The sequence below is a fragment of the Thermobia domestica genome, chromosome 2, assembly GCF_964235325.1.
Source record: "Thermobia domestica chromosome 2, izTheDome1.hap1.1, whole genome shotgun sequence".
NCBI classification, from domain to species: domain Eukaryota; kingdom Metazoa; phylum Arthropoda; class Insecta; order Zygentoma; family Lepismatidae; genus Thermobia; species Thermobia domestica.
Window position 1 is genome coordinate 177583594 of NC_137455.1, and position 22675 is coordinate 177606268.

At 37.5% G+C, this 22675-nt stretch overlaps 1 protein-coding gene across 2 annotated transcripts in view; it reads right to left on the reverse strand.

Annotated features, from left to right (window-relative positions):
- The window catches only part of LOC145677526 (insulin-like peptide receptor), a 495629-nt gene that overhangs the window by 102563 nt on the left and 370391 nt on the right, over positions 1 to 22675 (reverse strand). For both annotated transcript variants that reach the window (XM_081747998.1, XM_081748005.1), the window contains exons 4-5: positions 9435 to 9610; positions 6078 to 6273 (exon numbers count right to left, since the gene is read on the reverse strand). In XM_081747998.1, coding sequence (XP_081604124.1) covers positions 6078 to 6273; positions 9435 to 9610 — 372 coding nt within the window. The remainder of the gene's footprint in view (positions 1 to 6077; positions 6274 to 9434; positions 9611 to 22675) is intronic.

Genomic DNA, 22675 nt, shown 5'->3' on the forward strand with positions numbered 1-22675 from the left:
TTACAAGTAAAGGCAATACTTTGATGTAATTGTATGTTTGATATTTGGTAAATTATTTCCACATACGATGTTTCAATGTCTGATTAAATCTTTCTGCGATGCTGGCTTTAATATCTGGATCCTTTGTTGTAACATGTTGCACGTTGTGTTTTCTGAGAAACTTTTGTACTGTCTTGTTGGTAAATTCAGTTCCTTGATCACTACGTAGTACAATTGGTTTCCTCTCCTGGAAAATCATTTCAAATGCATTCACTATATCCTCGGCACTTTTTGATTTTAGTGGTACAGCCCACCCGTACCGACTAAACACATCAATCACTGTAAGAATATAGCGGTAATTGTCATTATAGTTTTGAAGGGATTGTAAATCATTTAAATCACATTCCCATTGATCATCAATATTGTTGACAAGATAAAAATCTCTACGGAAACGACGACGTACAGGACGATGTAACGTGTAGGTAGGTTGTTTGTTTAACCAAAGTTTTATTTTGGCTAGAGGTATAGATTTTCCTGTGGCTTGCCATAATTTCTTTGCAGTAGAAAACGATGCAGGATGTGCTGGATTGTAATAAATGGATTTCAACTTTTTGTTCATGGTTTGTACGTTGACCATTGTGGAATGATACGTTTTCTTTTTGGTCGGACTTCTAAAACATCATCATCGTCTTCTTCTTCTTCTTCTTCTCCGGAAGAAAATAATTCAGGTGCCGGTTTTGGTGGTGCAGATCCTTCAGATGCTGTTGTACTATTATGCTTGACAATATAGTTTAATCTTCGTGGATTACCAATCAATTCTTGAGGTGTGTTTGACGATGCAAGGTAGTTGCAAAACAATTCCCAGCCTTGAGGATTAGAATGTTTCCTCGGTCGAGTCACATCGCACATTAAATCTACAATATTGGATCCATGTAGTTTATTGTCGTTGATGTACACTGTTCCTTTATGATCCCACGTAATTGCGTCATCTTGTTTTAAGCGACGGAATAGTAGTTCGGCTTTCTTACGATACATTTGTGGTATTGCGGCTAAAATTTCTTGTTTCGTGCTATCGTCAACATTCGGGACGTCACCATCAGGTTTCATTGATGTAATTGTAAGTGGTATTGGTTCTTCTTGTTTACGTATCACATAAAGATATTTCTGTAATATTCTATTGTACTGATTCCATTTTTCTTCATCACTTGGATACGATGTATTCAATATAGATTGCATTTCACGATCGAGATTAGATTCTCGATTTTCACTCACACGGGATGATGATGCATGCATTCGTTGAAGCATTTCTGGTGGCACTAAAACCATCTTCTTGCTATGTTCCATGAAGTTTATTGTTTAAACAAAATACTGGATAACACACTTCCTACAATAGGTGCAAGTAATGCAGGTAAGAATCCTCCTTGTTGTACGGCTAAATGTTTCTTCTTTTTATCCAATGATTTTGTATTGTCTACGAGATAGCGGAGCGTGTTCTTGTAACGCTTTAATCTTGACTTCTGCGCACTTGTCAGTGGAACATTGCCTTTTAACACATTATAACAACATTCACAAATACTATGAATTAATGAAGCGTCTGCATTGGCAATAATAGCTTTACGCAATCTTGGTTTAGCTTTGTGCAGAGCACGTAGCAGATCAGCGTGTTTCACTGTAGGAGACATCGTGACAGACTAAGTCATTCTTTTCACATGCACAATAATTTAAACATGTTTTGTTGGTACGTAAACATAATGATGCAAATCGTCGGGAAAAATATTTGTACGAAATCGCATTTCATCGGGTGTATCTTGTTTAAGATCCAGCAGTAAATAGCCATGTGGATTTCTTGTTGCGTCTGCATAACTTTCTTGTAGAAACAGTGGATGCTCAGGCATGATTTGATAACTCATATGCTTGATTTGTGACTTGTCACGTGGATTTTTAAACAACACCAAATACGAACAATTTAAACTCATATTTCTATTTGCTTTACTTTGATGAAATACATTTTGTGTTATAAAAATCACACTAATATTTCGATGATGTGATCCTTTTGTGAACATATCAACAATATCACTATTCACTTCTCGCATATGGTCATCAATAATAATCAAATGTGGTCCATCTTGAGGCTGAAAATCTTTCATTCGTGGAAGTCCTTCGTGAAATTCTACTGGAACTGGCATTGTTGAATACACGTCTTGCCATTCTGCATAATACCAGTATATCTTACGAAATTTTGCATTGATCATGGTTGGGAGATGTGACAGTAATCGCTTCACAAAATACGTTTTTCCACACCCACTAGGCCCTGCGAGAATACAGGTAAATGGATGTTTCCACTGTGTATCCATGATGAACACTAACACCTTGTTTCAAAAATGATGCGTATTTAAAGCGAGTACAACAATTCTTGCACTCACTGGTGTGAAAAGGAAAAATCCGTTCATGTGTTTATCGAATAGTTGAAAACCGTTTATTTGTTAATCGAATAGTTGAAAACCGTTTATTTGTTAATCGAATAGTTAAAAACCGGATAAAGTTTAACGGTTAACCGTGAAAGCTGATCACTGTTTGATTTAAATTCTATTTGAAAATTTTTCGTTTGAAATTTGTTTTGTAATTTTTGTTTCAAAAATTTTGTTTAAAAATTTTTTTGTTTCAAAATTTTTGTTTCAAATTTTGTTTAAAAATTTTTTCGTTTCAAAATTTTTTTTGTTTGTAAATTTATTGTTTCAAAATTTTTTGTTTGAAAATTTTTCGTTTCAAATTTTTTGTTGAAAATTTTTGTTTCGAAATTTTTGTTTTAAATTTTTCGTTTCAAATTTTTGTTTTGAAAAATTTTTAGTTTCAAGATTTTTGTTTAAAAGTTTTCGTTTCAATTTTTGTTTTGATTTTTTTAGTTTGAAAAGTTGAAAAAAAAAGTTTTAAATGCCAAGAATCTTCTTCAAAGTTTCCGCCTAATTCCTAGAGAACATTGACCAGGGACCTCGTCGCGCATCAAAACCAAATCATCGATCACGTGACTGTACTACACCCGAAGGGTTATACCAAATTGAAAGGGGATACCCATCCATACCTTATAACCTTAATTGAGTCAGTAACCGAACACGTGGTTGTACTAAACAAATTTGGTAATAGGACCACCGAAACATATTGAGGTCCTGTACTATGCTTCAATTGGACAATTTCAGTGGACCCCCATTGCCAAAATTTAAGAAGGGTGCCCATATCTTATGATAAGAAATGAACCCCTGTAATCATAGAATCTCATCAAAGGGGATAAAATGGACCAAAAAAACAAACACGTGGTACAACGTTTATATTTTGGCAATTTTTGTACCCCTAAAAGGGAACGATGTGGACCATCCAAATTTATCATGATACATATTGAGGTCCTGTACTATAATACCAAATGTTGAAATTGGGCAATTTCCAAAATTTAAGGGGTGGGCCAAGGTACCCCTCCCGGGGTGCACCAATGTACCCATGTCTTATAATAGATAATGGACCCCTATACATGACCATATAACCATATAAGGTAATAGGACCTCATCCAAGGGAATAAAATGAGCCAAAAAACCAAACATGTGGTTGTACTAAAATTTGGCAATTTTGTACCCCTAAAAGGGAACGAGGTGGACCACCCAAATTTATCATAATACATGTTAGGGTCCAATACTATAATACCCAATGTTGAAATTGGGCAATTTCCAAAATTTAAGGAGTGGGCCATGGTACCCCTCCCGGGGTGCATTAATATACCCATGTCTTATGAAAGGTAATGGACCCCTATACATGACCATATAACCATATAAGGTAATAACATCTCATCAAAGGGGATAAATTGAGCCAAAAACCAAACACGTGGTACAACGTATTGCTTACGTTTATATTTTGGCAATTTGTTACCCCTAAAAGGAAACGAGGTGGACCACCCAAATTTATCATAATACATATTAGGGTCCTGTACTATAATACCAAATGTTGAAATTGGGCAATTTCCAAAATTGAAGGGGTGGGCCAAGGTACCCCTCCCAAATTTCTCAAGGGGTGCACAAATATACCCATGTCTTATGAAAGGTAATGAATCCCTGTATACGCCCATATAACTATATAAGGTAATAACACCTCATCAAAGGGGATAAATTAGGTCAAAAACCCCCGAAATTTCAATTTTTGGCAATTTTTTACCCATGAAAGGGAACGACATAGACACCCAATACTGATAGAGGTACATACTATGGTCCTACCCTACCATACCCAATTTTTAGATTTGGCAATTTCCAAAATTTAAGGGGGGTGGTCCTATGTACCCCTGCCAAAATTTAAGGGGTGGGCCAAGGTACCCCTGCCAAAATTTAGAGGGGGTGGTCCTAGGTACCCCTAGGTCATTGACCCCGGGCCAAGGTCATTGACCTTTGACCTATGACGTCACAAAAATTTTTGCTGACTCGGCTCAATATACGCGGGCCACTACTACTATTAGGTACAGACCATAATTCTAGAATAAATAGTCTTGGTGCTAGGGCTGATTTACTAAATTTCCCTCCCCGTTTTTGGGTAATAATTACTAGTGTATTGTTATTCAATGAGCTCTAACTTGAAAAATTTCATTGTAGGATCATGGTTCGCATTGGCGCCAATCCTGGGGGGATGAGGGGGACATGTCCCTTCCAATCCTGGAACGAGGGGACTGTCTTCCCCCAATAATCCCATTTGAAATGTGTGAATCCGATTTGGGGAAAAATGTAATGATTTGTGTCCGATTGCCATACAGGGAAGTGAGATGAAATTGATATACCCCCAGAATAAGCCTCAAATCTGCCCGCCTCCCAATCGCGGTGGCTCAGTGGTAGAGAGTTCACCTCCGATGCTTGGAGTCCCTGGTTCGATCCCAGCTCGCGCCGTGTGGACTTTGTGGTGGACAAACAATGTGCTCGTACGTTTTCTCGGGGTTCTCCCGTTTCCTCCCACTTTCTTCATTCCATCATTTCATTCATCTCTCGTAATCACCGTCTCCGTTAGCCTGACCGGCATAACCGTGGGACGTAAAACTCAACGATTTTTTTTTTTTTTGGCCAGCCTCCCAATGTTGAAGACAACTCTGCTCGCTGTTCCTCTACAGGATTGTTTTTCAACTTCACAATTATTTTGAGCAACGCTTAACAACAACAGCAAAAGGAAACGGTCTTACTTGCCCCCCCCCCCCCCAATGTCGAAGACAGATTTGCGCCGCTGATGGTTCGTACCTCATTTTGTTTACAATGAAGCAACGTTTCAAACTGTGCCAGTCATGTGGCGATAGCATGTAAACTGGCGGAACAAATTCCCGAAAAAAGTTATTTTTTCCTGACAAAAATATGTTTTTCATAATTTGAGCGAAATGTTTCCACTTCTGGTACATAATAGGGAAATTTAGGAGAGTGGTACGGTTGGAAACACTGCTTCATTCCGAACAAAACGAGGTATTAACCATGATCCTACGATAAATAGTCTCGACACAATAGCTGCTTAACTGAAAGTCTAAAATTTACCTTAAAAAGTGGAAGTTTCAAAAGGGTTAAAGCTATTTAGCATCTACTTTTCAGTGACGGTATGTTTTCATCATTGAAAAACCAGAGACAGTATACCTTCATCACTGAAAAACCAGAGGCGGTATTGCATACCATCGCATACCGTCTCACTTTGACCACTGCCTACAAGTTTTTAATATTTACTGGATACGAAATCACCTAATATATGAACCACAGGCGGCGCCAGGATTTAGGTAATGTGGGTGCAGGCTGGGAAGGGACAACATATCCTAACATTGTTGCCAGAACGCTCTGCACTATTGAGCCTTAAGATTTCAAAAATGATCCCTAAGTTTTACTAAAAAAGAGAAAAAAGTAGAAAAACACTATATGATAGCAAGTAACTTATGAGAGACTTACGAAGTCACTCAGATATATCAAAACATAGGAAATAATAAATATAGAAAATAGAAAGAATTATTGTAGGAAATCTGAAGATCGAAGTTAATGTAGGTGCAGCTACACCCACTGCATCCACTGTGACGCCGCCTATGATGTGAACGCAACTCATATGTAACCTACCTTGACACTCCACGCATTCAATCAAGCCTGTCTTATCGTTCATCTCTTCCACGAACTTTGGTGGACACTCTAAAACGCATTTATTAGCGTGTTTGAAAGGTTTCCATTGTTTTCTGGTTCCAGTCGGATACAAAGGACCACCGAAGTTGTCCATGTTGAAGCATTCACTTTCACTTATACATCTCCGTTCCATAAACTGGAAGATAAGAAACATAATGTAATAAGTAGGACTAAATGAGTTTCTCCAAGATATTTGAGCTTTTCTTTCTCAACTGAATCGAAACCTAGCTCAAAGGAAAAATAAACATGAAATAATCCTTATACAAATCAGTGTATACTACACTTAAAACAGGGGCGTAATTTGCAGTTGCAAGGGGAAATAGCAACTTCCCTCTGACTTTGATGTATGCAGTGTGTTCGTAAACTATCTGGCGAAATTGCAATGGGTGATGGAAGACACCAAAATAAACATTCATTGCTACAGTTTGTGGTATGGAAATGTTGCATTTAACTTCTGGTGACAAGATACATAGGAATAGGGATGCGCACGAGACAAGATTTGAGGCTGTCTCGTCTCGAAAATGTGCTATAAAAGTGATGTCTCGACTCGAAAAATGTATTCTTCTCTATTGGAAATGCTGTGTCCCGACTCGAATTTTATCAGGAAAATTCTGTCTCGACTCGTCTCGTGCGCATTCCTACATAGGAATGATTAAATGAAAGACAACTCACATGTGATGTAATAAACGTCTTATTTCGTCCTATTTTTACAGTAGGTGTTCGAAAGAGCAATATTAAAATCCCGTCTCGAAGGCAGAAATTCCCATTTTGCTCTAGAATTTCCGGCGTTATACTAAATACTTTTTCTTTTTGGCCGCGGTGGCTCAGTGGTAGAGCGTTCACCTCTGGTGCTTGGGGTCCGGGTTCGATCCCAGGACCCGCCAAGTGGACTTTGTGGTGGACAAACACCGTGTGCGTGGGTTTTCTCGGGATTCTACCGTTTCCTCCCACTTTCTTCATTCTACCATTTCATTCATTACTCACCATCACCGTCTCCTTTAGCCTAACCGGCATAACCGTGGGACGTAAAACTCGAAGATTTCATTTCATTTTTTAAATACTTTTTTTAAAAGAAAAAGCATATGAAAAATAAAACTATTGTATGCCACACATTTCCTTCGATGTATGAGCAAACTTTGATCTTCTACATTTATCAAGGCGTTGATAAGTAACTACTTTCCTTAATTGAAAGAAACAACTGAAAATGTTTCTGAAAACAAGTAAAATTTGTTGTCAGGATTTAGTGTCATGATATTATAATAAACTCAAGAAGACTAAAAGAGCTTTATTCCTCAGTTGTTTTGTGTAGAACGTATTCGAAGTTGGTTGTTTCTCATTTTGTAATTTTACTTTCCTTAATTACATTCTTTTGTGTACATTTAAAAATATCATAGCACAAATTTCATTTATTAAAGCTTGTTTATTTGAGAATTGCAATTAGTTCCACACTATCATGCATATTATGGTGATAAAATTTGACAATTAACACTGATTTGAAGATTATTGAGGAGTCATTGGTCTACTTTCCACCCATAGAAAATTTTTTTGCTGTCGATGAAAAATCCATATTTATAGCCATTTGCGACAAAATTCCCTTTATAGCTTTTCGAGAAATTTATGTCAAATATACTACAAAATGAGATTCTTTTCCCATAAGTTGGCATCACTGAATGAATGGAGAAGAGACATGTAGACAGCAGGTTCATGTTTCACTGTCTGTCAAAGCGCAGATTTTCCCGAGGGTAGCTAATTTTTTTATATATGTTTAGTTTTTCTATTTCTGTTTACTGATCTCTTCATAACAATGCCTAAAGATGAACGCAATACGTGCATATAAAACGTCGGAAATCAATATTTTCACCTGGTTAATAGCTTGGGAAAACTGAAGCACGAGATGCAAAGGCAATTTGGTACGGCTAGGATCTATTTTTCGAACAGTGAAGTGGTAGGTCAATTGGCATAAACTCCATTCATCACATATCTTCACAGTTCCGCTTTTGTGGAAACCTTACTTTTAGTTGAAAAAACAAGAAGTAAAAGGTACAACAAAAACAAAAAGAAACAAAATCAAGGTCAAAAACAAGAACAAGAACAAAAAACAAGGACCTCGCATTCTACGTTGGAAAAGAAAGGAGTCAGTTATAGTGTCAAGAGTGTTTTGGAAAGAAATATCGGATACAATTCTTTGTGTGCAATTTCAAATGTAGTTTAAGGTCAAGTGTTCTCTGTTTTCGAAGTTGAGGAAATTTAACTCCCATTGACTTAGTTTATTTCAAATGTGCTCTTATAGCTTTGGTTCACGTTAAAAGAAGCTTTACCATATATAAAAGAGTACTAGTAATAACCGCTGTTCATTCACCCAAGAAAACATGCGCATGTTGACAAGCATCTACTGTAATGATGAATAAGTCATAAGCTAAATTATTTGTGGTAATTACAAAGATCCCTTTTTAGTTTGTTATGTCACCGAAACATACATATCTGTAATGCAAATATGAAATATTTAGTTATTCACTAACTTTATCACAGGTTAGTTTTCAATGTCATTGCTTAAATTATGTAATAATATTAGTCTTATTGTGAGTCTTTAGTTTTTTTTCTTTTTTTTAATAAACTTTTAGCTTAAAACTTTCCATATACGAAAATTGTTTCAACATTTTCAGGACGTTTTTCCAACCAACTTTTGTAAAATGTCAGTTAACGTAGAATGCTAGGTCCAGTGTTAAGTGCAAACAACAATTGTGCGCCGTTCCAACACTACCTAAATCTCTGAATCTGATTTTAAAAAAATCTCACTATACATCTCTATATCTGACTAGATCTAGATGGTTTGCGCTGTTCACGCAGTTATTTAATATAAAGTTAGCGCCATTGCTTACTCTGCGGATATACCAATTCGTCTTTATTCGTTTCTTTATATTTAATGGACAACTGCTTTCGTTACAATACAACAAATCCGATTTTAGTATTGTTTGGTACAGGATGGTAATTTATTATGACGTTGTCATTGTTCTCAAGTGCAACATTTTTAAGACATATAAACATACACACACAATATGACAATTAAAAATATTTAAAATTAATAGAAAATTAGAGCTACCTTATGTAATGCGCATTCTTATTTCTTCCTTTAAAAAGCTGACAGAAAGATGTGCACTGTACACGATAAATGCAATTCCTGCAAGTAATTGAAAAAAAAAAAAACTACGCTGGAATTCCTTAGGTAGATAGTTATTAATAAAATAATATGCACCATTGAGTATGTACTTTTACTGGAAACGGTTTATGAAAACTTACCTCATACGTAGATTCCGGGCAATTAACAAAGCAACGTCCAGCAAGTTTCACATTTCTACAGGAAAAACAATCAGATGGAGAAGGACCAGTACATCCACCAATACAATACTGATGACAACACTTTTCTTCGTTACCTTGTTTGTAACAAGTAATTCCGTTACGGCTCTTGTTGGATGCTGAAAAGAAAAAGTACGTAAATAATAATATAAAAAATACATGGTATCTACATTCTTATCATAGTATTGATTTGGAAATATGAATTATATATTATGTACAGAGAACTTCCATGTTAACACCAGAGTGCCACGTAGTAGCAAAAAAAGATTGTACTAGATTGGTCTACTCTACTCGACAACAATTTATTGGTTTTATTGAAATATTCTCAAGAACAAGAACGTATAAATATTTTATAATTTTTAAAAATCAATACAAAAGTCGATGAGAAAAAAACTGCTCGAAAGAGAGAAAAACAAAACGAAAAGTTGCGCATCTTTTCCCTGGCTAAGGACAAATGTAATACTTTTCTTTGTTTTCGCTTTTTTTTTCATAAATTATTAAAATACGGCTACAAGTTAATACATATAATGTATATCTAACTTTTCTATGTTGATTTACCTTTGGTTATTCCTATTGTATCAATTAATAACAAACACTACTGAGACGAAACCTAATTTTAATTACCGGTATATCTCAGATTAATTAAAATAACTTTTTTGTTTTGTTTTCTTTTTGGCTATACATATTCTACAATGGTTAAGGAACAAGTCCACCTTCGTTGCACGATTATACGCTTCGAATACGTCATGATTTAAAGAGGATCTGTCCAGAGGGGTCTTTTCAACAGTTGGTGGTTTTAAGTAGGTCTATTGGATGTGGGAAAAATGATTTTGTATGGACGATGGTAACAGAAAATATATTTCTTTTGAGTCTAACTCTAAAGGGATTGCGTAGCCACACTGCATCCAGTTCACAGGTGACATAATGGGTAGATGTAATTGTACGTACATTCCGTTACGAAAGTCTTTCCACACTGGATCATTGCCAGTGGCTAACGTACGTGTGGCGTGAAAAACTGGGTGTCATATATATAGGGCTACACACATATTCCGTCCATAGAAAGTCATAAATACCCTATATAGAAAATCATATATAATTATATAGGGCCTATATATGATTTTGGCGATACATACTAAATTTTCTACGATTTATTATTCTACAAAGAATAGATTTCTGTATTTTCCAAATCTTTCACGTGCACAATTATTGTGTCAAAAATTTCAAATAAACTTTCTTTTGACTTTGAGATAAGACATGCGTTTCCTCGGCAACGAGCAGAAATTTCATTTTCCTATACAATAGGTATATCATCACATCTTAAGGATTCTAAGCTCCTTACTGTTGTTCTAATTTCGTTCACGTACAAATTAATATGTGATACACTTTGTAACTGGAGAATACTAAACAGATGGTCAGTACAGATAAAGATCTTTCCATACAAACAAAACAAGAACAAAAATCGTGGATTTTCTTTTTTAACTGTTTGAATTAACTCGGAATCTCGCTCGTCAACTTGCATGATGTACTCCATTGCATTGCAAAGCTCACTGTAGTGCAATTTTATTGCCTGTACTGCTCGTGAATGTTAATATCACCTTGTAGGTTGTACAGTGCATACATATACCTATTTTACATATCAACTTTTTGCCCTATTTGCATATGGGATATTTAAATTTTCGTGTTATATTTACATTTAATTTTTAAAATAAAGGATTAGGTGTGGAATCATTAATCAGATTTAAATTTGTTTATATATATTATTATGTTATTTATCGTGAGGTGAAGCATATAATTATGTATATTCAGTGTTCATTTAAATATTAATCGTATGTATCATGTATTTTGAAGAGAATCCAAGCTTCAGTATCTCGTTCTGGAAGAACGTAGAGTAAAAAAAAAAAAAAAAAAAAAAAAAAAAGAATAGTTTCAAAGCAGAGTCTTTGTGTGAACGCAAAAGCTAGGTGGTCTGGAAGAGGACAGTAAAGCATAGTATCCATCTAACTTTTCTGTTTATAAACGTACCCAGGCACATGGAGTATATGTCAAGATATGGATTCTTATATTTAGTCTTTTCTGCGTGAGGAAGTAACATTTCCGTTCGGTGCCGGAGTGCCCGAAAAATCTATTGTTACATGAAGGAGCTGGAACCTAGCATGTACACGTCGAAACAGAGAATACAAAGACGTGTGACTTTTGCAAACCACGCCCACAAGTCGCACATATTAGTATGCAGGCGTCTGTATACAAACGGACGTCTCTTGCTGGCGCAGCGAGCACCTAATTTCAAACTATACTTGAGAAGCTATGATTCGGTGCTATTCCTGTTAACAGTCTTCACCCCCTTTGTGTAGAGATGTTCCATACATAATTCTTTATTTATATGTTTAAAGTTCTCTTGATGTATTCGTTATGATTTTTGTTTACTAAATTAGGTCGTAGTTAGTTTTAGCGTTTATTATTGTAAAATAAAAGGCTTATATTGAAAAAGGTAGTAGCTCCCACAGTACGTGAATGAAATAGGATACGTAAGAGCCATGCCACCATGTTCCAGCAGACATCTCCTGCAGGAGGGACAAGACGACAGAAAGAATTTTCATTTGTAACTTATTAACTATCAGATGACAGCACTTGGTATTTTCAATATATGCATATTTTTACTTATAGAGTCATTTTGTAATGAGTTTCAACAAGTCTTGTGCTGATATACATTATAAACAAGAAAAATCAGTGCTTAAAGAACCCCTCTCACCCCTCTCATACAGGTGGGAACCTTTCGAAGTCACTCACCAGGTGTCTCCCTGGGATGGACACAAGAAAGGGTGAGAGAGGACAGTCATTTTTAAAAGTTTCAAATGTTTATACAGTGCTTTTTCATTCAAATTTAATATAAAAAAATCAATTAACAGGCATCACTAGAAAGCTGCATGTTTGTACTTTCAAGTGATAGCAGCAACTTCGTGATTAAACATTACAGAAAATCACAATGATAATTAAAAGGTGAAAAAGTGTGTTTTTAAGAAATAAGTAGGTCACAAGGGGTGGCTAAACACGCTTCTCTGATTCCCCTGACGTCTCCTTGCCCCGTCATAAGAAAACTTGGTATATGAGGCGCGAGCCTATATTTTTGTCCTGAAATGGGAAAATATAAAAACAATTGGCAGGGCAGAGACAAGATAGTTCGAAGTTGGTTTTCAAAACGCGAAGCGACAAGGTAGTTTTCTCTGGACGCATATAGCGGCTGTATAGTGCTTATCGTGGCGGTCCATTTGGACAGTGCGTTTTGTGTTGTGCCAATCTTACAGAGTTGGTTAACTGTTAACTATGAATTGTGTTTACATGTGTTACTTCAAACTCAAAACAATATTAGCAATATTATAAGTTTCATACAGTTTTTTTTTTCTTTATGAAACTTTCATACAAAACCAGCTCTGGACGCGAGCACTTGCTTAAAAAAAAAAAAACATTAAACTTCTTTTTTCTAGCTAGTAAACTCTTCGCTAGCTAGACAAACTAGTAATACAGAGATATTCGTATTTATCTTCATTTATCTACATATTGAAAGTGTTTTTTATTATTATTATTGTTGCAACATGTGTGTGAGCCGCGGTAATTAACTGTGCCATTACCAACCGCATAGGCGAACTCATAAACGCACTAACATGATGCTACGAGTGTCTGTGCTATAACAGGATGCAAGTGCTGATCAACAGCCAGGCCATTTAATTCCGTAACCTCGAGAACTCCAGGCGAGACAGCGACAGGGGCTGCAAGATTCTCGAGACCAGCAGAGATCATCTCATCATGCTGCTGCAGGTCCAGTGAGACGGTGAAGAGTCCACCAGAGGAGAACTACAAGCAAGAGAGCATGCCAATGGGAAGAGGTGTGCCGACGTTGGATGCTGACTTACAGGAAGGACCAAGGATGCTGATGACGACGACAAATGCAACAGAACACTAAGATTACGTGCACGAACAATATCCGGTAAAACCAAAAGGCCTTAAGAGAGTAAAAAAATTTCAGCGCTTTAAAATTGTTTTAATCGTATAAAGAAATTCATTAGTGAGTGATATTTTGTACAGTGTGTTTTCCCGTGTGCTTTAAAAAAAAATTAAATGGTTTCTACCAGGATCTCTTTCGTCTTTCTTGAACTTCTCCAGGAGAACGAAGGTATGTGCAAAAAAATTTATAAATGTACCCTGTTTCTCTTTCAGCTGCTGGGAGTATGCGAAGCCCATAAGGCATGAAAACCAGCAACTTTCATGTTGTGTGGGTAATCTGTTTGGAAATTCACCTGGAATTAAAACTACATATCTTTGAAATTCAGAGTCTCATGTTCACCAAAATTTAACATATTATTTTTATTTGGCAAATTATTTTCTTTTATTTATTTTATTATTATTATTATTATTTTCTCTCTACCGATTAGTTGGTGTGTAAGAGGTATCTATGTCTGGGCCTTCAGCCATCTTATTAATATTAATTAATTATAGTCATTTCCCCCACTTCTCATATTCCTCCTCAGATACCTCCTCTGCACCCCACAAAACGTGGCATTCCCGGCGCGTGGGGCCCGTTCACTCCAGGTGAAATTTTATTCCCCTTGTATCTTTGTTTTGCTAAGAAGCTTGGTGGCGTGTAAAAAGTAACTTCATTTTGTTTTTCTTTCTATGGATATTGCTTTGAATGAAGCCACAAGCAACCGAAGGGATTACCCACAATGTTCATGCTGTCAATATAAGCCTTCCGCGGATCAGTTTAATTTTATTTACATTTTTGACGCGCAGAGACATCAAGAGAATTTAATGTGTTTATTTTGTTGTGTGTTTTTCTTTAATTTTTTTGTTTTTGTGTGTAATTAAGAAAGGTATATGATTTGTTTACAATTTTGAAGGGGGATCCAATTCAATTATTTAGAGCAGTTAGGACACTTAGAGTTTTGAAATCTTTGTTTGTATTTTAATGGTATTGACGCGAAGTCAAACTAGAAAAATGGAAGAGTTCGCGGGAGAAAACTTTAACCAGTTAGGAGAGTTTGGCGAAAATTTAGAATCACGTTCTGAAGATCGCGCTAGCACTGCCCAGACTTCTCCAGGGCAGGAAGTAGAAGCAGTAGTGGTACACACTGAGAACGATGTTAGGATCACTGAACCGGAGCATGTAAGGGAACCTGTTCCGAGTACCTCCGCGCAAGTCACAGGTATCACGACCGACCCGTGTCTCATATCACTAATGACAATGTTGAAGGGAATTTCAGAGAAGCTAGAAAATCAGGAAAAGAAACAGGAGCAGGCTAGCCAGAAACTATTAGAAAGATTAGATACCGTAGAGAAGGAAATAACAGTTAGTATAAGGCAAGAGTTAATGCAAAATGTCCAGGAACTCGAGGCTAAGATTACTTCTACTGCGGGCAACCTGGACACGAGAATCACTGCGTCCTGTCAAGAGCTGAAGGACTCGATTCAGGAGACGGATGAACGAGTTCGTCAGTTAGAGATAAATGCGGGTAATAGAATTGAAGAAGTGACAGAAGCTCTTAGTTCAGACCTCGCAAAGGTAGATCGCGAAGTAAACTATTTGAATAGTGAGGTAGAGAAAGTAGGTGAAAACGTCACTGAAGTAAACAATCAAGTGCAGGGCGTAAAAGAACATGTTGGAAATTTGACAGGCAGATTAGATGGTGAGGAGAGCTCTGTAGGCCAGCTGCAGTCCAAGCTGAGACGGGCCGAGTTACGCTGGGAAGAACAGTTAGAACTGTTGCGTGATTCTGTCAGGGAGAGAAGTAGTGACGAGAATGTCTCAGCCTCTGTCTCGAATACGAGAGCCGAGTCTCCTGTAGCCGGTCCAAGTAACGCGAGACAGACGTCGGAAATTTCGAGACAGGAGAGTTCGAGTGAACACACTGCCTTCCCAACGAACCCAGGACCACAGCCGTGCCAGATTGCGTCAGCTTTAGGGTTTCTGCATCGAGATTTGTCTCTTCCAACGTTTGATGGTACTGAGACCGAGGTCCAGACGCATAACTTCCTGTTAGAATTAGACAGTTATTTTGAGCTCACTGGCGTACCAGAAGAGCGACGTTTAGCCTTCACCACGAGGTGTTTTAAGGGCATCTCGCGTAGATGGTATCAGGTGACGTCAGTGAAGTGCCGGACTTACCAAGAACTAGTTACTCAATTTCGCGAGACCTACCTTAGCGAGGAGAAACTAGCTAACCTTCGTGCTTCAATATTGACATCTCGTTTCGAGACACGGGGAAACAAAAAACCGACCGAGTATTTGCTCGAGCTGCTCCATACGAACAGCATATTGGACCCACCCTTACCACAACAGGTGTTACTTAAAGTCCTTCCACGGCAGCTTCCATTTTCCATTTACCGCTGCATTGTATCCTCGAAGCCACGTACTATTGAGGAGTTACTGGGAATCGTTGGTGAACTCCAGAGTACGTATCAGCCCCCGAGTAGTAACAGCAGGAGGGGAATTAACATGTTGGCAGTTGAAGAAGGGGAGAGAAGGCAGTCACCCCCTCCTCCGAGAAACAATAGGCCGAGTAATCCCTCACGAGTAAACAGAAGGCAACATAGGAATAATGGGCCTTATCAACAGAGGGGTAGCAGAGGCACACCGCATAATGCTGACAATAATGAGAGAGAAGGAGAAAGTTGGCAACAGCGCGGCAGCGGTATGCAGCGTCGAGACAGCAGGGCGTCTAGGGGAGCTAACGGTGGTCGTAGAGGTCAGAGGCGTGGCCGGAATGTAGGTCGGAACTACAACAACAACACAGGAAATAGAAGTGACTATGCGCAGGAGATCAATGAACTGCATGTACAAGAGCAAAGGGCTGGTCAGCAGTCGAGATCTCAGCCGTCTCGTGGTCATTCGAGATCTAACAGCCCGAACAATGCGAGAAACTGAGGTTTCCTCGCACCTCTTCAGAAAAGCGTTAGGGAAGAGTATTGTCTGAATATTCATTCTGAGCTTGCAAATCTAAATTCTGAGGACGTGCGTAATAGAAATATATTATGTGACACACACAGCGAAAACTGTGAAACAACAGTTAAGGAAGCTGAAAATAATGTAGAAATTGTAGAGATTGATAATTGTAAGAAGTGTGATGAAATAATTAGTAAAAAACACTTTGCCCATGAAGAAAATACCGACGTTCGTCAACCGGAAATTTGTTTATTGTTAAAAGATGGGAAAAGAATTAGTTTGGATAGAAAAAAATTTGATGAGACGAACGCGATATTTCGTGATCTCCTTGACTCTAGTACTGGGAATTTACCCTCAAACAATGTAATTGTTTTGCCGAAAGTAGAAATTGTTTTGTTTGGGGAGAAGATAATGGCATTGTTGGACACTGGAGCGACCATCAGCGCTTTGTCGCAGTCTCTGTGGGAACGCGTGAAGGAGCGCAAGCCCCCACCAGCTTTCATTAAGTCCACCAATATTAGGGTTACTTCAGCTTTTGGTAAATCAATAGCCTCGATTCTGGGACAAGCGATGTTGGAGATAGAGATCGATGGTAGAGATTATTATACAACTGGAATAATCGTGAAAGGGCTAAACAGAGATCTAATTTTGGGCTCACAATTCTTTTCAGAAAGTAGAGCGATTTTAAATTATGAAGAGAATATGTTGCAGCTTAACCATCCCCACAGAACAGAGGTTTCTTTTCGAGATATTCAAATTGAAGAAGATGAATTGATAATAAGAAAATTAACCTGGGAGTTCGATAACGAGACGGTAGATTTATATAATCCCGGTCTAAGTAGTATGTGCGTGTCGAGTCGAGGACCGCATACTAACGTTCAGCTGGAATTGCTTAATGCAGGAGAATGTCGCCAGATGGAGTCGACAGCACTGCGCACGAGGTTGGATGATGGAATATTCCCAACCACCGCTGAACTGGCGAATGTAGTATACTCGCCCCAAGAGTGGAAGAAAGTTCGAACCCAGGCTACACCATCAGAGATTCGTGAGCATGTCGAAAAGTATACCGAATTGACTGGGGATGAGAAAAGAGAGTTATACGAAGTGCTCTACAAGCATAGGGAGATATTGGACGAAAAGCCCGGATGCATTAAGAACTACGAACACACCATCGAGGTCACAGATGACAGGCCCCTGAAAGCTAGGATGTATCCATATGCACTGAAGCATGAAACCCTGCGATTGAAAGAGTGTCATTTCGCTAGACAGAGAACTAGAGTGTTAGGCTATGAACTTGCGCCTGAGGGCATAGAAAAGTCGCCAAAGAAAATGAAGAAAATTGTGTCAGTTAAAAGATCGCAAAACGTCCATGAACCGTATAGCTTAGAAGAAAACTGCAAACCTTTGAGAACATTCAGCACGAAATACTCAGAAATACTCTTTCCGCCCTTTTCAGCTCCATGAAAAAAAAAAAAAAAAAGTATGTAGTACGTGGAAGTACAGCACAGCAGGGTGCTACAGGCCAGCCTGAGTAAAAAAAAAAAAAAAGAAGGCAGTCAGCTGTTTACCTGAAGGAACTTCCTTCTTCCTCTCGAGCGAGCACCTCAGAAAAGGTGACCGAGAGAAAGATCATTATCTTTGTGTACATATATATCTATATTGTTGTTAGGTAGTGCTGTATTTTTGCTTCTCTTTTCGTGTATTTAGATTTTCAGTGTTTGTTTATATCTAGTGTTTATGTTTTTATGCATTAATATTATGTCGAACTATTCACTCCTTTAAGAATCTGCAACGTTTATATAAATAACTTTGCATCTTCTCTGAAGGGGGATAGTATGTACAGTGCATACATATACCTATTTTACATATCAACTTTTTGCCCTATTTGCATATGGGATATTTAAATTTTCGTGTTATATTTACATTTAATTTTTAAAATAAAGGATTGGTGTGGAATCATTAATCAGATTTAAATTTGTTTATATATATTATTATGTTATTTATCGTGAGGTGAAGCATATAATTATGTATATTCAGTGTTCATTTAAATATTAATCGTATGTATCATGTATTTTGAAGAGAATCCAAGCTTCAGTATCTCGTTCTGGAAGAACGTAGAGTAAAAAAAAAAAAAAAAAAAAAAAAAAAAGAATAGTTTCAAAGCAGAGTCTTTGTGTGAACGCAAAAGCTAGGTGGTCTGGAAGAGGACAGTAAAGCATAGTATCCATCTAACTTTTCTGTTTATAAACGTACCCAGGCACATGGAGTATATGTCAAGATATGGATTCTTATATTTAGTCTTTTCTGCGTGAGGAAGTAACATTTCCGTTCGGTGCCGGAGTGCCCGAAAAATCTATTGTTACATGAAGGAGCTGGAACCTAGCATGTACACGTCGAAACAGAGAATACAAAGACGTGTGACTTTTGCAAACCACGCCCACAAGTCGCACATATTAGTATGCAGGCGTCTGTATACAAACGGACGTCTCTTGCTGGCGCAGCGAGCACCTAATTTCAAACTATACTTGAGAAGCTATGATTCGGTGCTATTCCTGTTAACAGTCTTCACCCCCTTTGTGTAGAGATGTTCCATACATAATTCTTTATTTATATGTTTAAAGTTCTCTTGATGTATTCGTTATGATTTTTGTTTACTAAATTAGGTCGTAGTTAGTTTTAGCGTTTATTATTGTAAAATAAAAGGCTTATATTGAAAAAGGTAGTAGCTCCCACAGTACGTGAATGAAATAGGATACGTAAGAGCCATGCCACCATGTTCCAGCAGACATCTCCTGCAGGAGGGACAAGACGACAGAAAGAATTTTCATTTGTAACTTATTAACTATCAGATGACAGCACTTGGTATTTTCAATATATGCATATTTTTACTTATAGAGTCATTTTGTAATGAGTTTCAACAAGTCTTGTGCTGATATACATTATAAACAAGAAAAATCAGTGCTTAAAGAACCCCTCTCACCCCTCTCATACAGGTGGGAACCTTTCGAAGTCACTCACCAGGTGTCTCCCTGGGATGGACACAAGAAAGGGTGAGAGAGGACAGTCATTTTTAAAAGTTTCAAATGTTTATACAGTGCTTTTTCATTCAAATTTAATATAAAAAAATCAATTAACAGGCATCACTAGAAAGCTGCATGTTTGTACTTTCAAGTGATAGCAGCAACTTCGTGATTAAACATTACAGAAAATCACAATGATAATTAAAAGGTGAAAAAGTGTGTTTTTAAGAAATAAGTAGGTCACAAGGGGTGGCTAAACACGCTTCTCTGATTCCCCTGACGTCTCCTTGCCCCGTCATAAGAAAACTTGGTATATGAGGCGCGAGCCTATATTTTTGTCCTGAAATGGGAAAATATAAAAACAATTGGCAGGGCAGAGACAAGATAGTTCGAAGTTGGTTTTCAAAACGCGAAGCGACAAGGTAGTTTTCTCTGGACGCATATAGCGGCTGTATAGTGCTTATCGTGGCGGTCCATTTGGACAGTGCGTTTTGTGTTGTGCCAATCTTACAGAGTTGGTTAACTGTTAACTATGAATTGTGTTTACATGTGTTACTTCAAACTCAAAACAATATTAGCAATATTATAAGTTTCATACAGTTTTTTTTTCTTTATGAAACTTTCATACAAAACCAGCTCTGGACGCGAGCACTTGCTTAAAAAAAAAAAAAAAAAACATTAAACTTCTTTTTTCTAGCTAGTAAACTCTTCGCTAGCTAGACAAACTAGTAATACAGAGATATTCGTATTTATCTTCATTTATCTACATATTGAAAGTGTTTTTTATTATTATTATTGTTGCAACATGTGTGTGAGCCGCGGTAATTAACTGTGCCATTACCAACCGCATAGGCGAACTCATAAACGCACTAACATGATGCTACGAGTGTCTGTGCTATAACAGGATGCAAGTGCTGATCAACAGCCAGGCCATTTAATTCCGTAACCTCGAGAACTCCAGGCGAGACAGCGACAGGGGCTGCAAGATTCTCGAGACCAGCAGAGATCATCTCATCATGCTGCTGCAGGTCCAGTGAGACGGTGAAGAGTCCACCAGAGGAGAACTACAAGCAAGAGAGCATGCCAATGGGAAGAGGTGTGCCGACGTTGGATGCTGACTTACAGGAAGGACCAAGGATGCTGATGACGACGACAAATGCAACAGAACACTAAGATTACGTGCACGAACAATATCCGGTAAAACCAAAAGGCCTTAAGAGAGTAAAAAAATTTCAGCGCTTTAAAATTGTTTTAATCGTATAAAGAAATTCATTAGTGAGTGATATTTTGTACAGTGTGTTTTCCCGTGTGCTTTAAAAAAAAATTAAATGGTTTCTACCAGGATCTCTTTCGTCTTTCTTGAACTTCTCCAGGAGAACCAAGGTATGTGCAAAAAAATTTATAAATGTACCCTGTTTCTCTTTCAGCTGCTGGGAGTATGCGAAGCCCATAAGGCATGAAAACCAGCAACTTTCATGTTGTGTGGGTAATCTGTTTGGAAATTCACCTGGAATTAAAACTACATATCTTTGAAATTCAGAGTCTCATGTTCACCAAAATTTAACATATTATTTTTATTTGGCAAATTATTTTCTTTTATTTATTTTATTATTATTATTATTTTTTTCTCTCTACCGATTAGTTGGTGTGTAAGAGGTATCTATGTCTGGGCCTTCAGCCATCTTATTAATATTAATTAATTATAGTCATTTCCCCCACTTCTCATATTCCTCCTCAGATACCTCCTCTGCACCCCACAAGGTGATGGATGAGATAGTTGGAAGCCTCACTTTCGCAGAAGCTCTGTGCAGCGAGTTCATCGTCCAAAAAAAGAACGAAATTCTGTTAAATTACAAATGAAGGTTTTTCACTTCTTTAATTGTTTTCGCCACATAAGAAGAACTAAATTAAGTTGATGAGCATAACAATGTAAAGTGGCGGAAAAAATTGCTTTACCAGTTAATGGTGACTGCTTTGAAGCCTAATGCAGAGTATGAGAGTTAAATCTCTCATATCTGTAGTTTGATGTGGAGAAGAAACAAAATTGTGAACCAAAGGTTCAAGAATATCAAGTTATTAATATAGAATATGTCAAAGATTACACAGGCCGACGTTTTTAAACTTTTGAAAAGTTACAGAAACAAAACTCACTGATTCTGACTAATTTTAGGTCCCTGAATATGAATATGATATCCATTCTATTACATTACCTCGCATTTTTGTGTAACGCATAGTTGCCAGATTTACCATAATAGGGAAAATGAGCTATCATGAAATGTACCGGCTAATGAGCTGTTTGCGTGCCGAAAGGGAATCAACTTCATTTCGACAGTTGGTCAAGAACGACATTCGACAGAACGACGACAGAAAAATTCTTAAAATTAATTTATTGAATCAAACCAGTTAAAAAACTATATATATTCTGTTTGTGTATTAGCACTAAAAACTATATATATTCTGTTAGTGTAGGCCTATTAGCATTACATACACAAAGTAATTTATAAAGTCTAATGTTTAGAGCTGAAAATAACACCATCTGCTTTACTTTTTTTCTTTTATGAAATGTTTGGTCCTCTCCCTTCACCGACCAACAATAGTCCCCCATCATTGCAGGGTCCGAACGTCCTTGATATCGAGTTTTCATCGTTCTTATATCCTGGTAAAACCGTTCTCCCATTTCGTCGCTTACACTTGCAAGATTTTCTGGAAAGAAATTGAGGTGGGAGTGAAGAAAGTGGATTTTCAAAGACATGCGACCAGAAGTTGCTGCACCAGAGCCTCGTAATTTTAAGCTTTAGTTTTGTCCCCCCCAAAAACTTTTACAACTTGAACAAAAGCACGCCAGGCATTCAACTATTTGTCGTTTAAACTCTGTTAAAACAATTCGTCATGGATAAGTTTGCGAATATCAGGTCCTGCAAAAACTCCTTCTTTTAATTTACCACCACTTAGTTTTGGAAAACACTGTCTAAGATACTTAAATCCTTCACCTTCTTCGTCCATAGCTTTTGCGAAATTTTTCATGAGGCCCAACTATGAAAAGGTGGAAGTAGCACCTTGGCTGGATCGATCAGAGGCTCATACTTGACACTGTTGATACCGGGCTTAATGTCTCTCTGGGGGGGGGGGCACTCTTTTGTGAAAAATGTTTTCCTGTGGGTCTTGAGTCCCAAAAACACAGAAAACAACAGTATTTTGTAAATCCACCTTGCAGACCAAGTAATATTGCA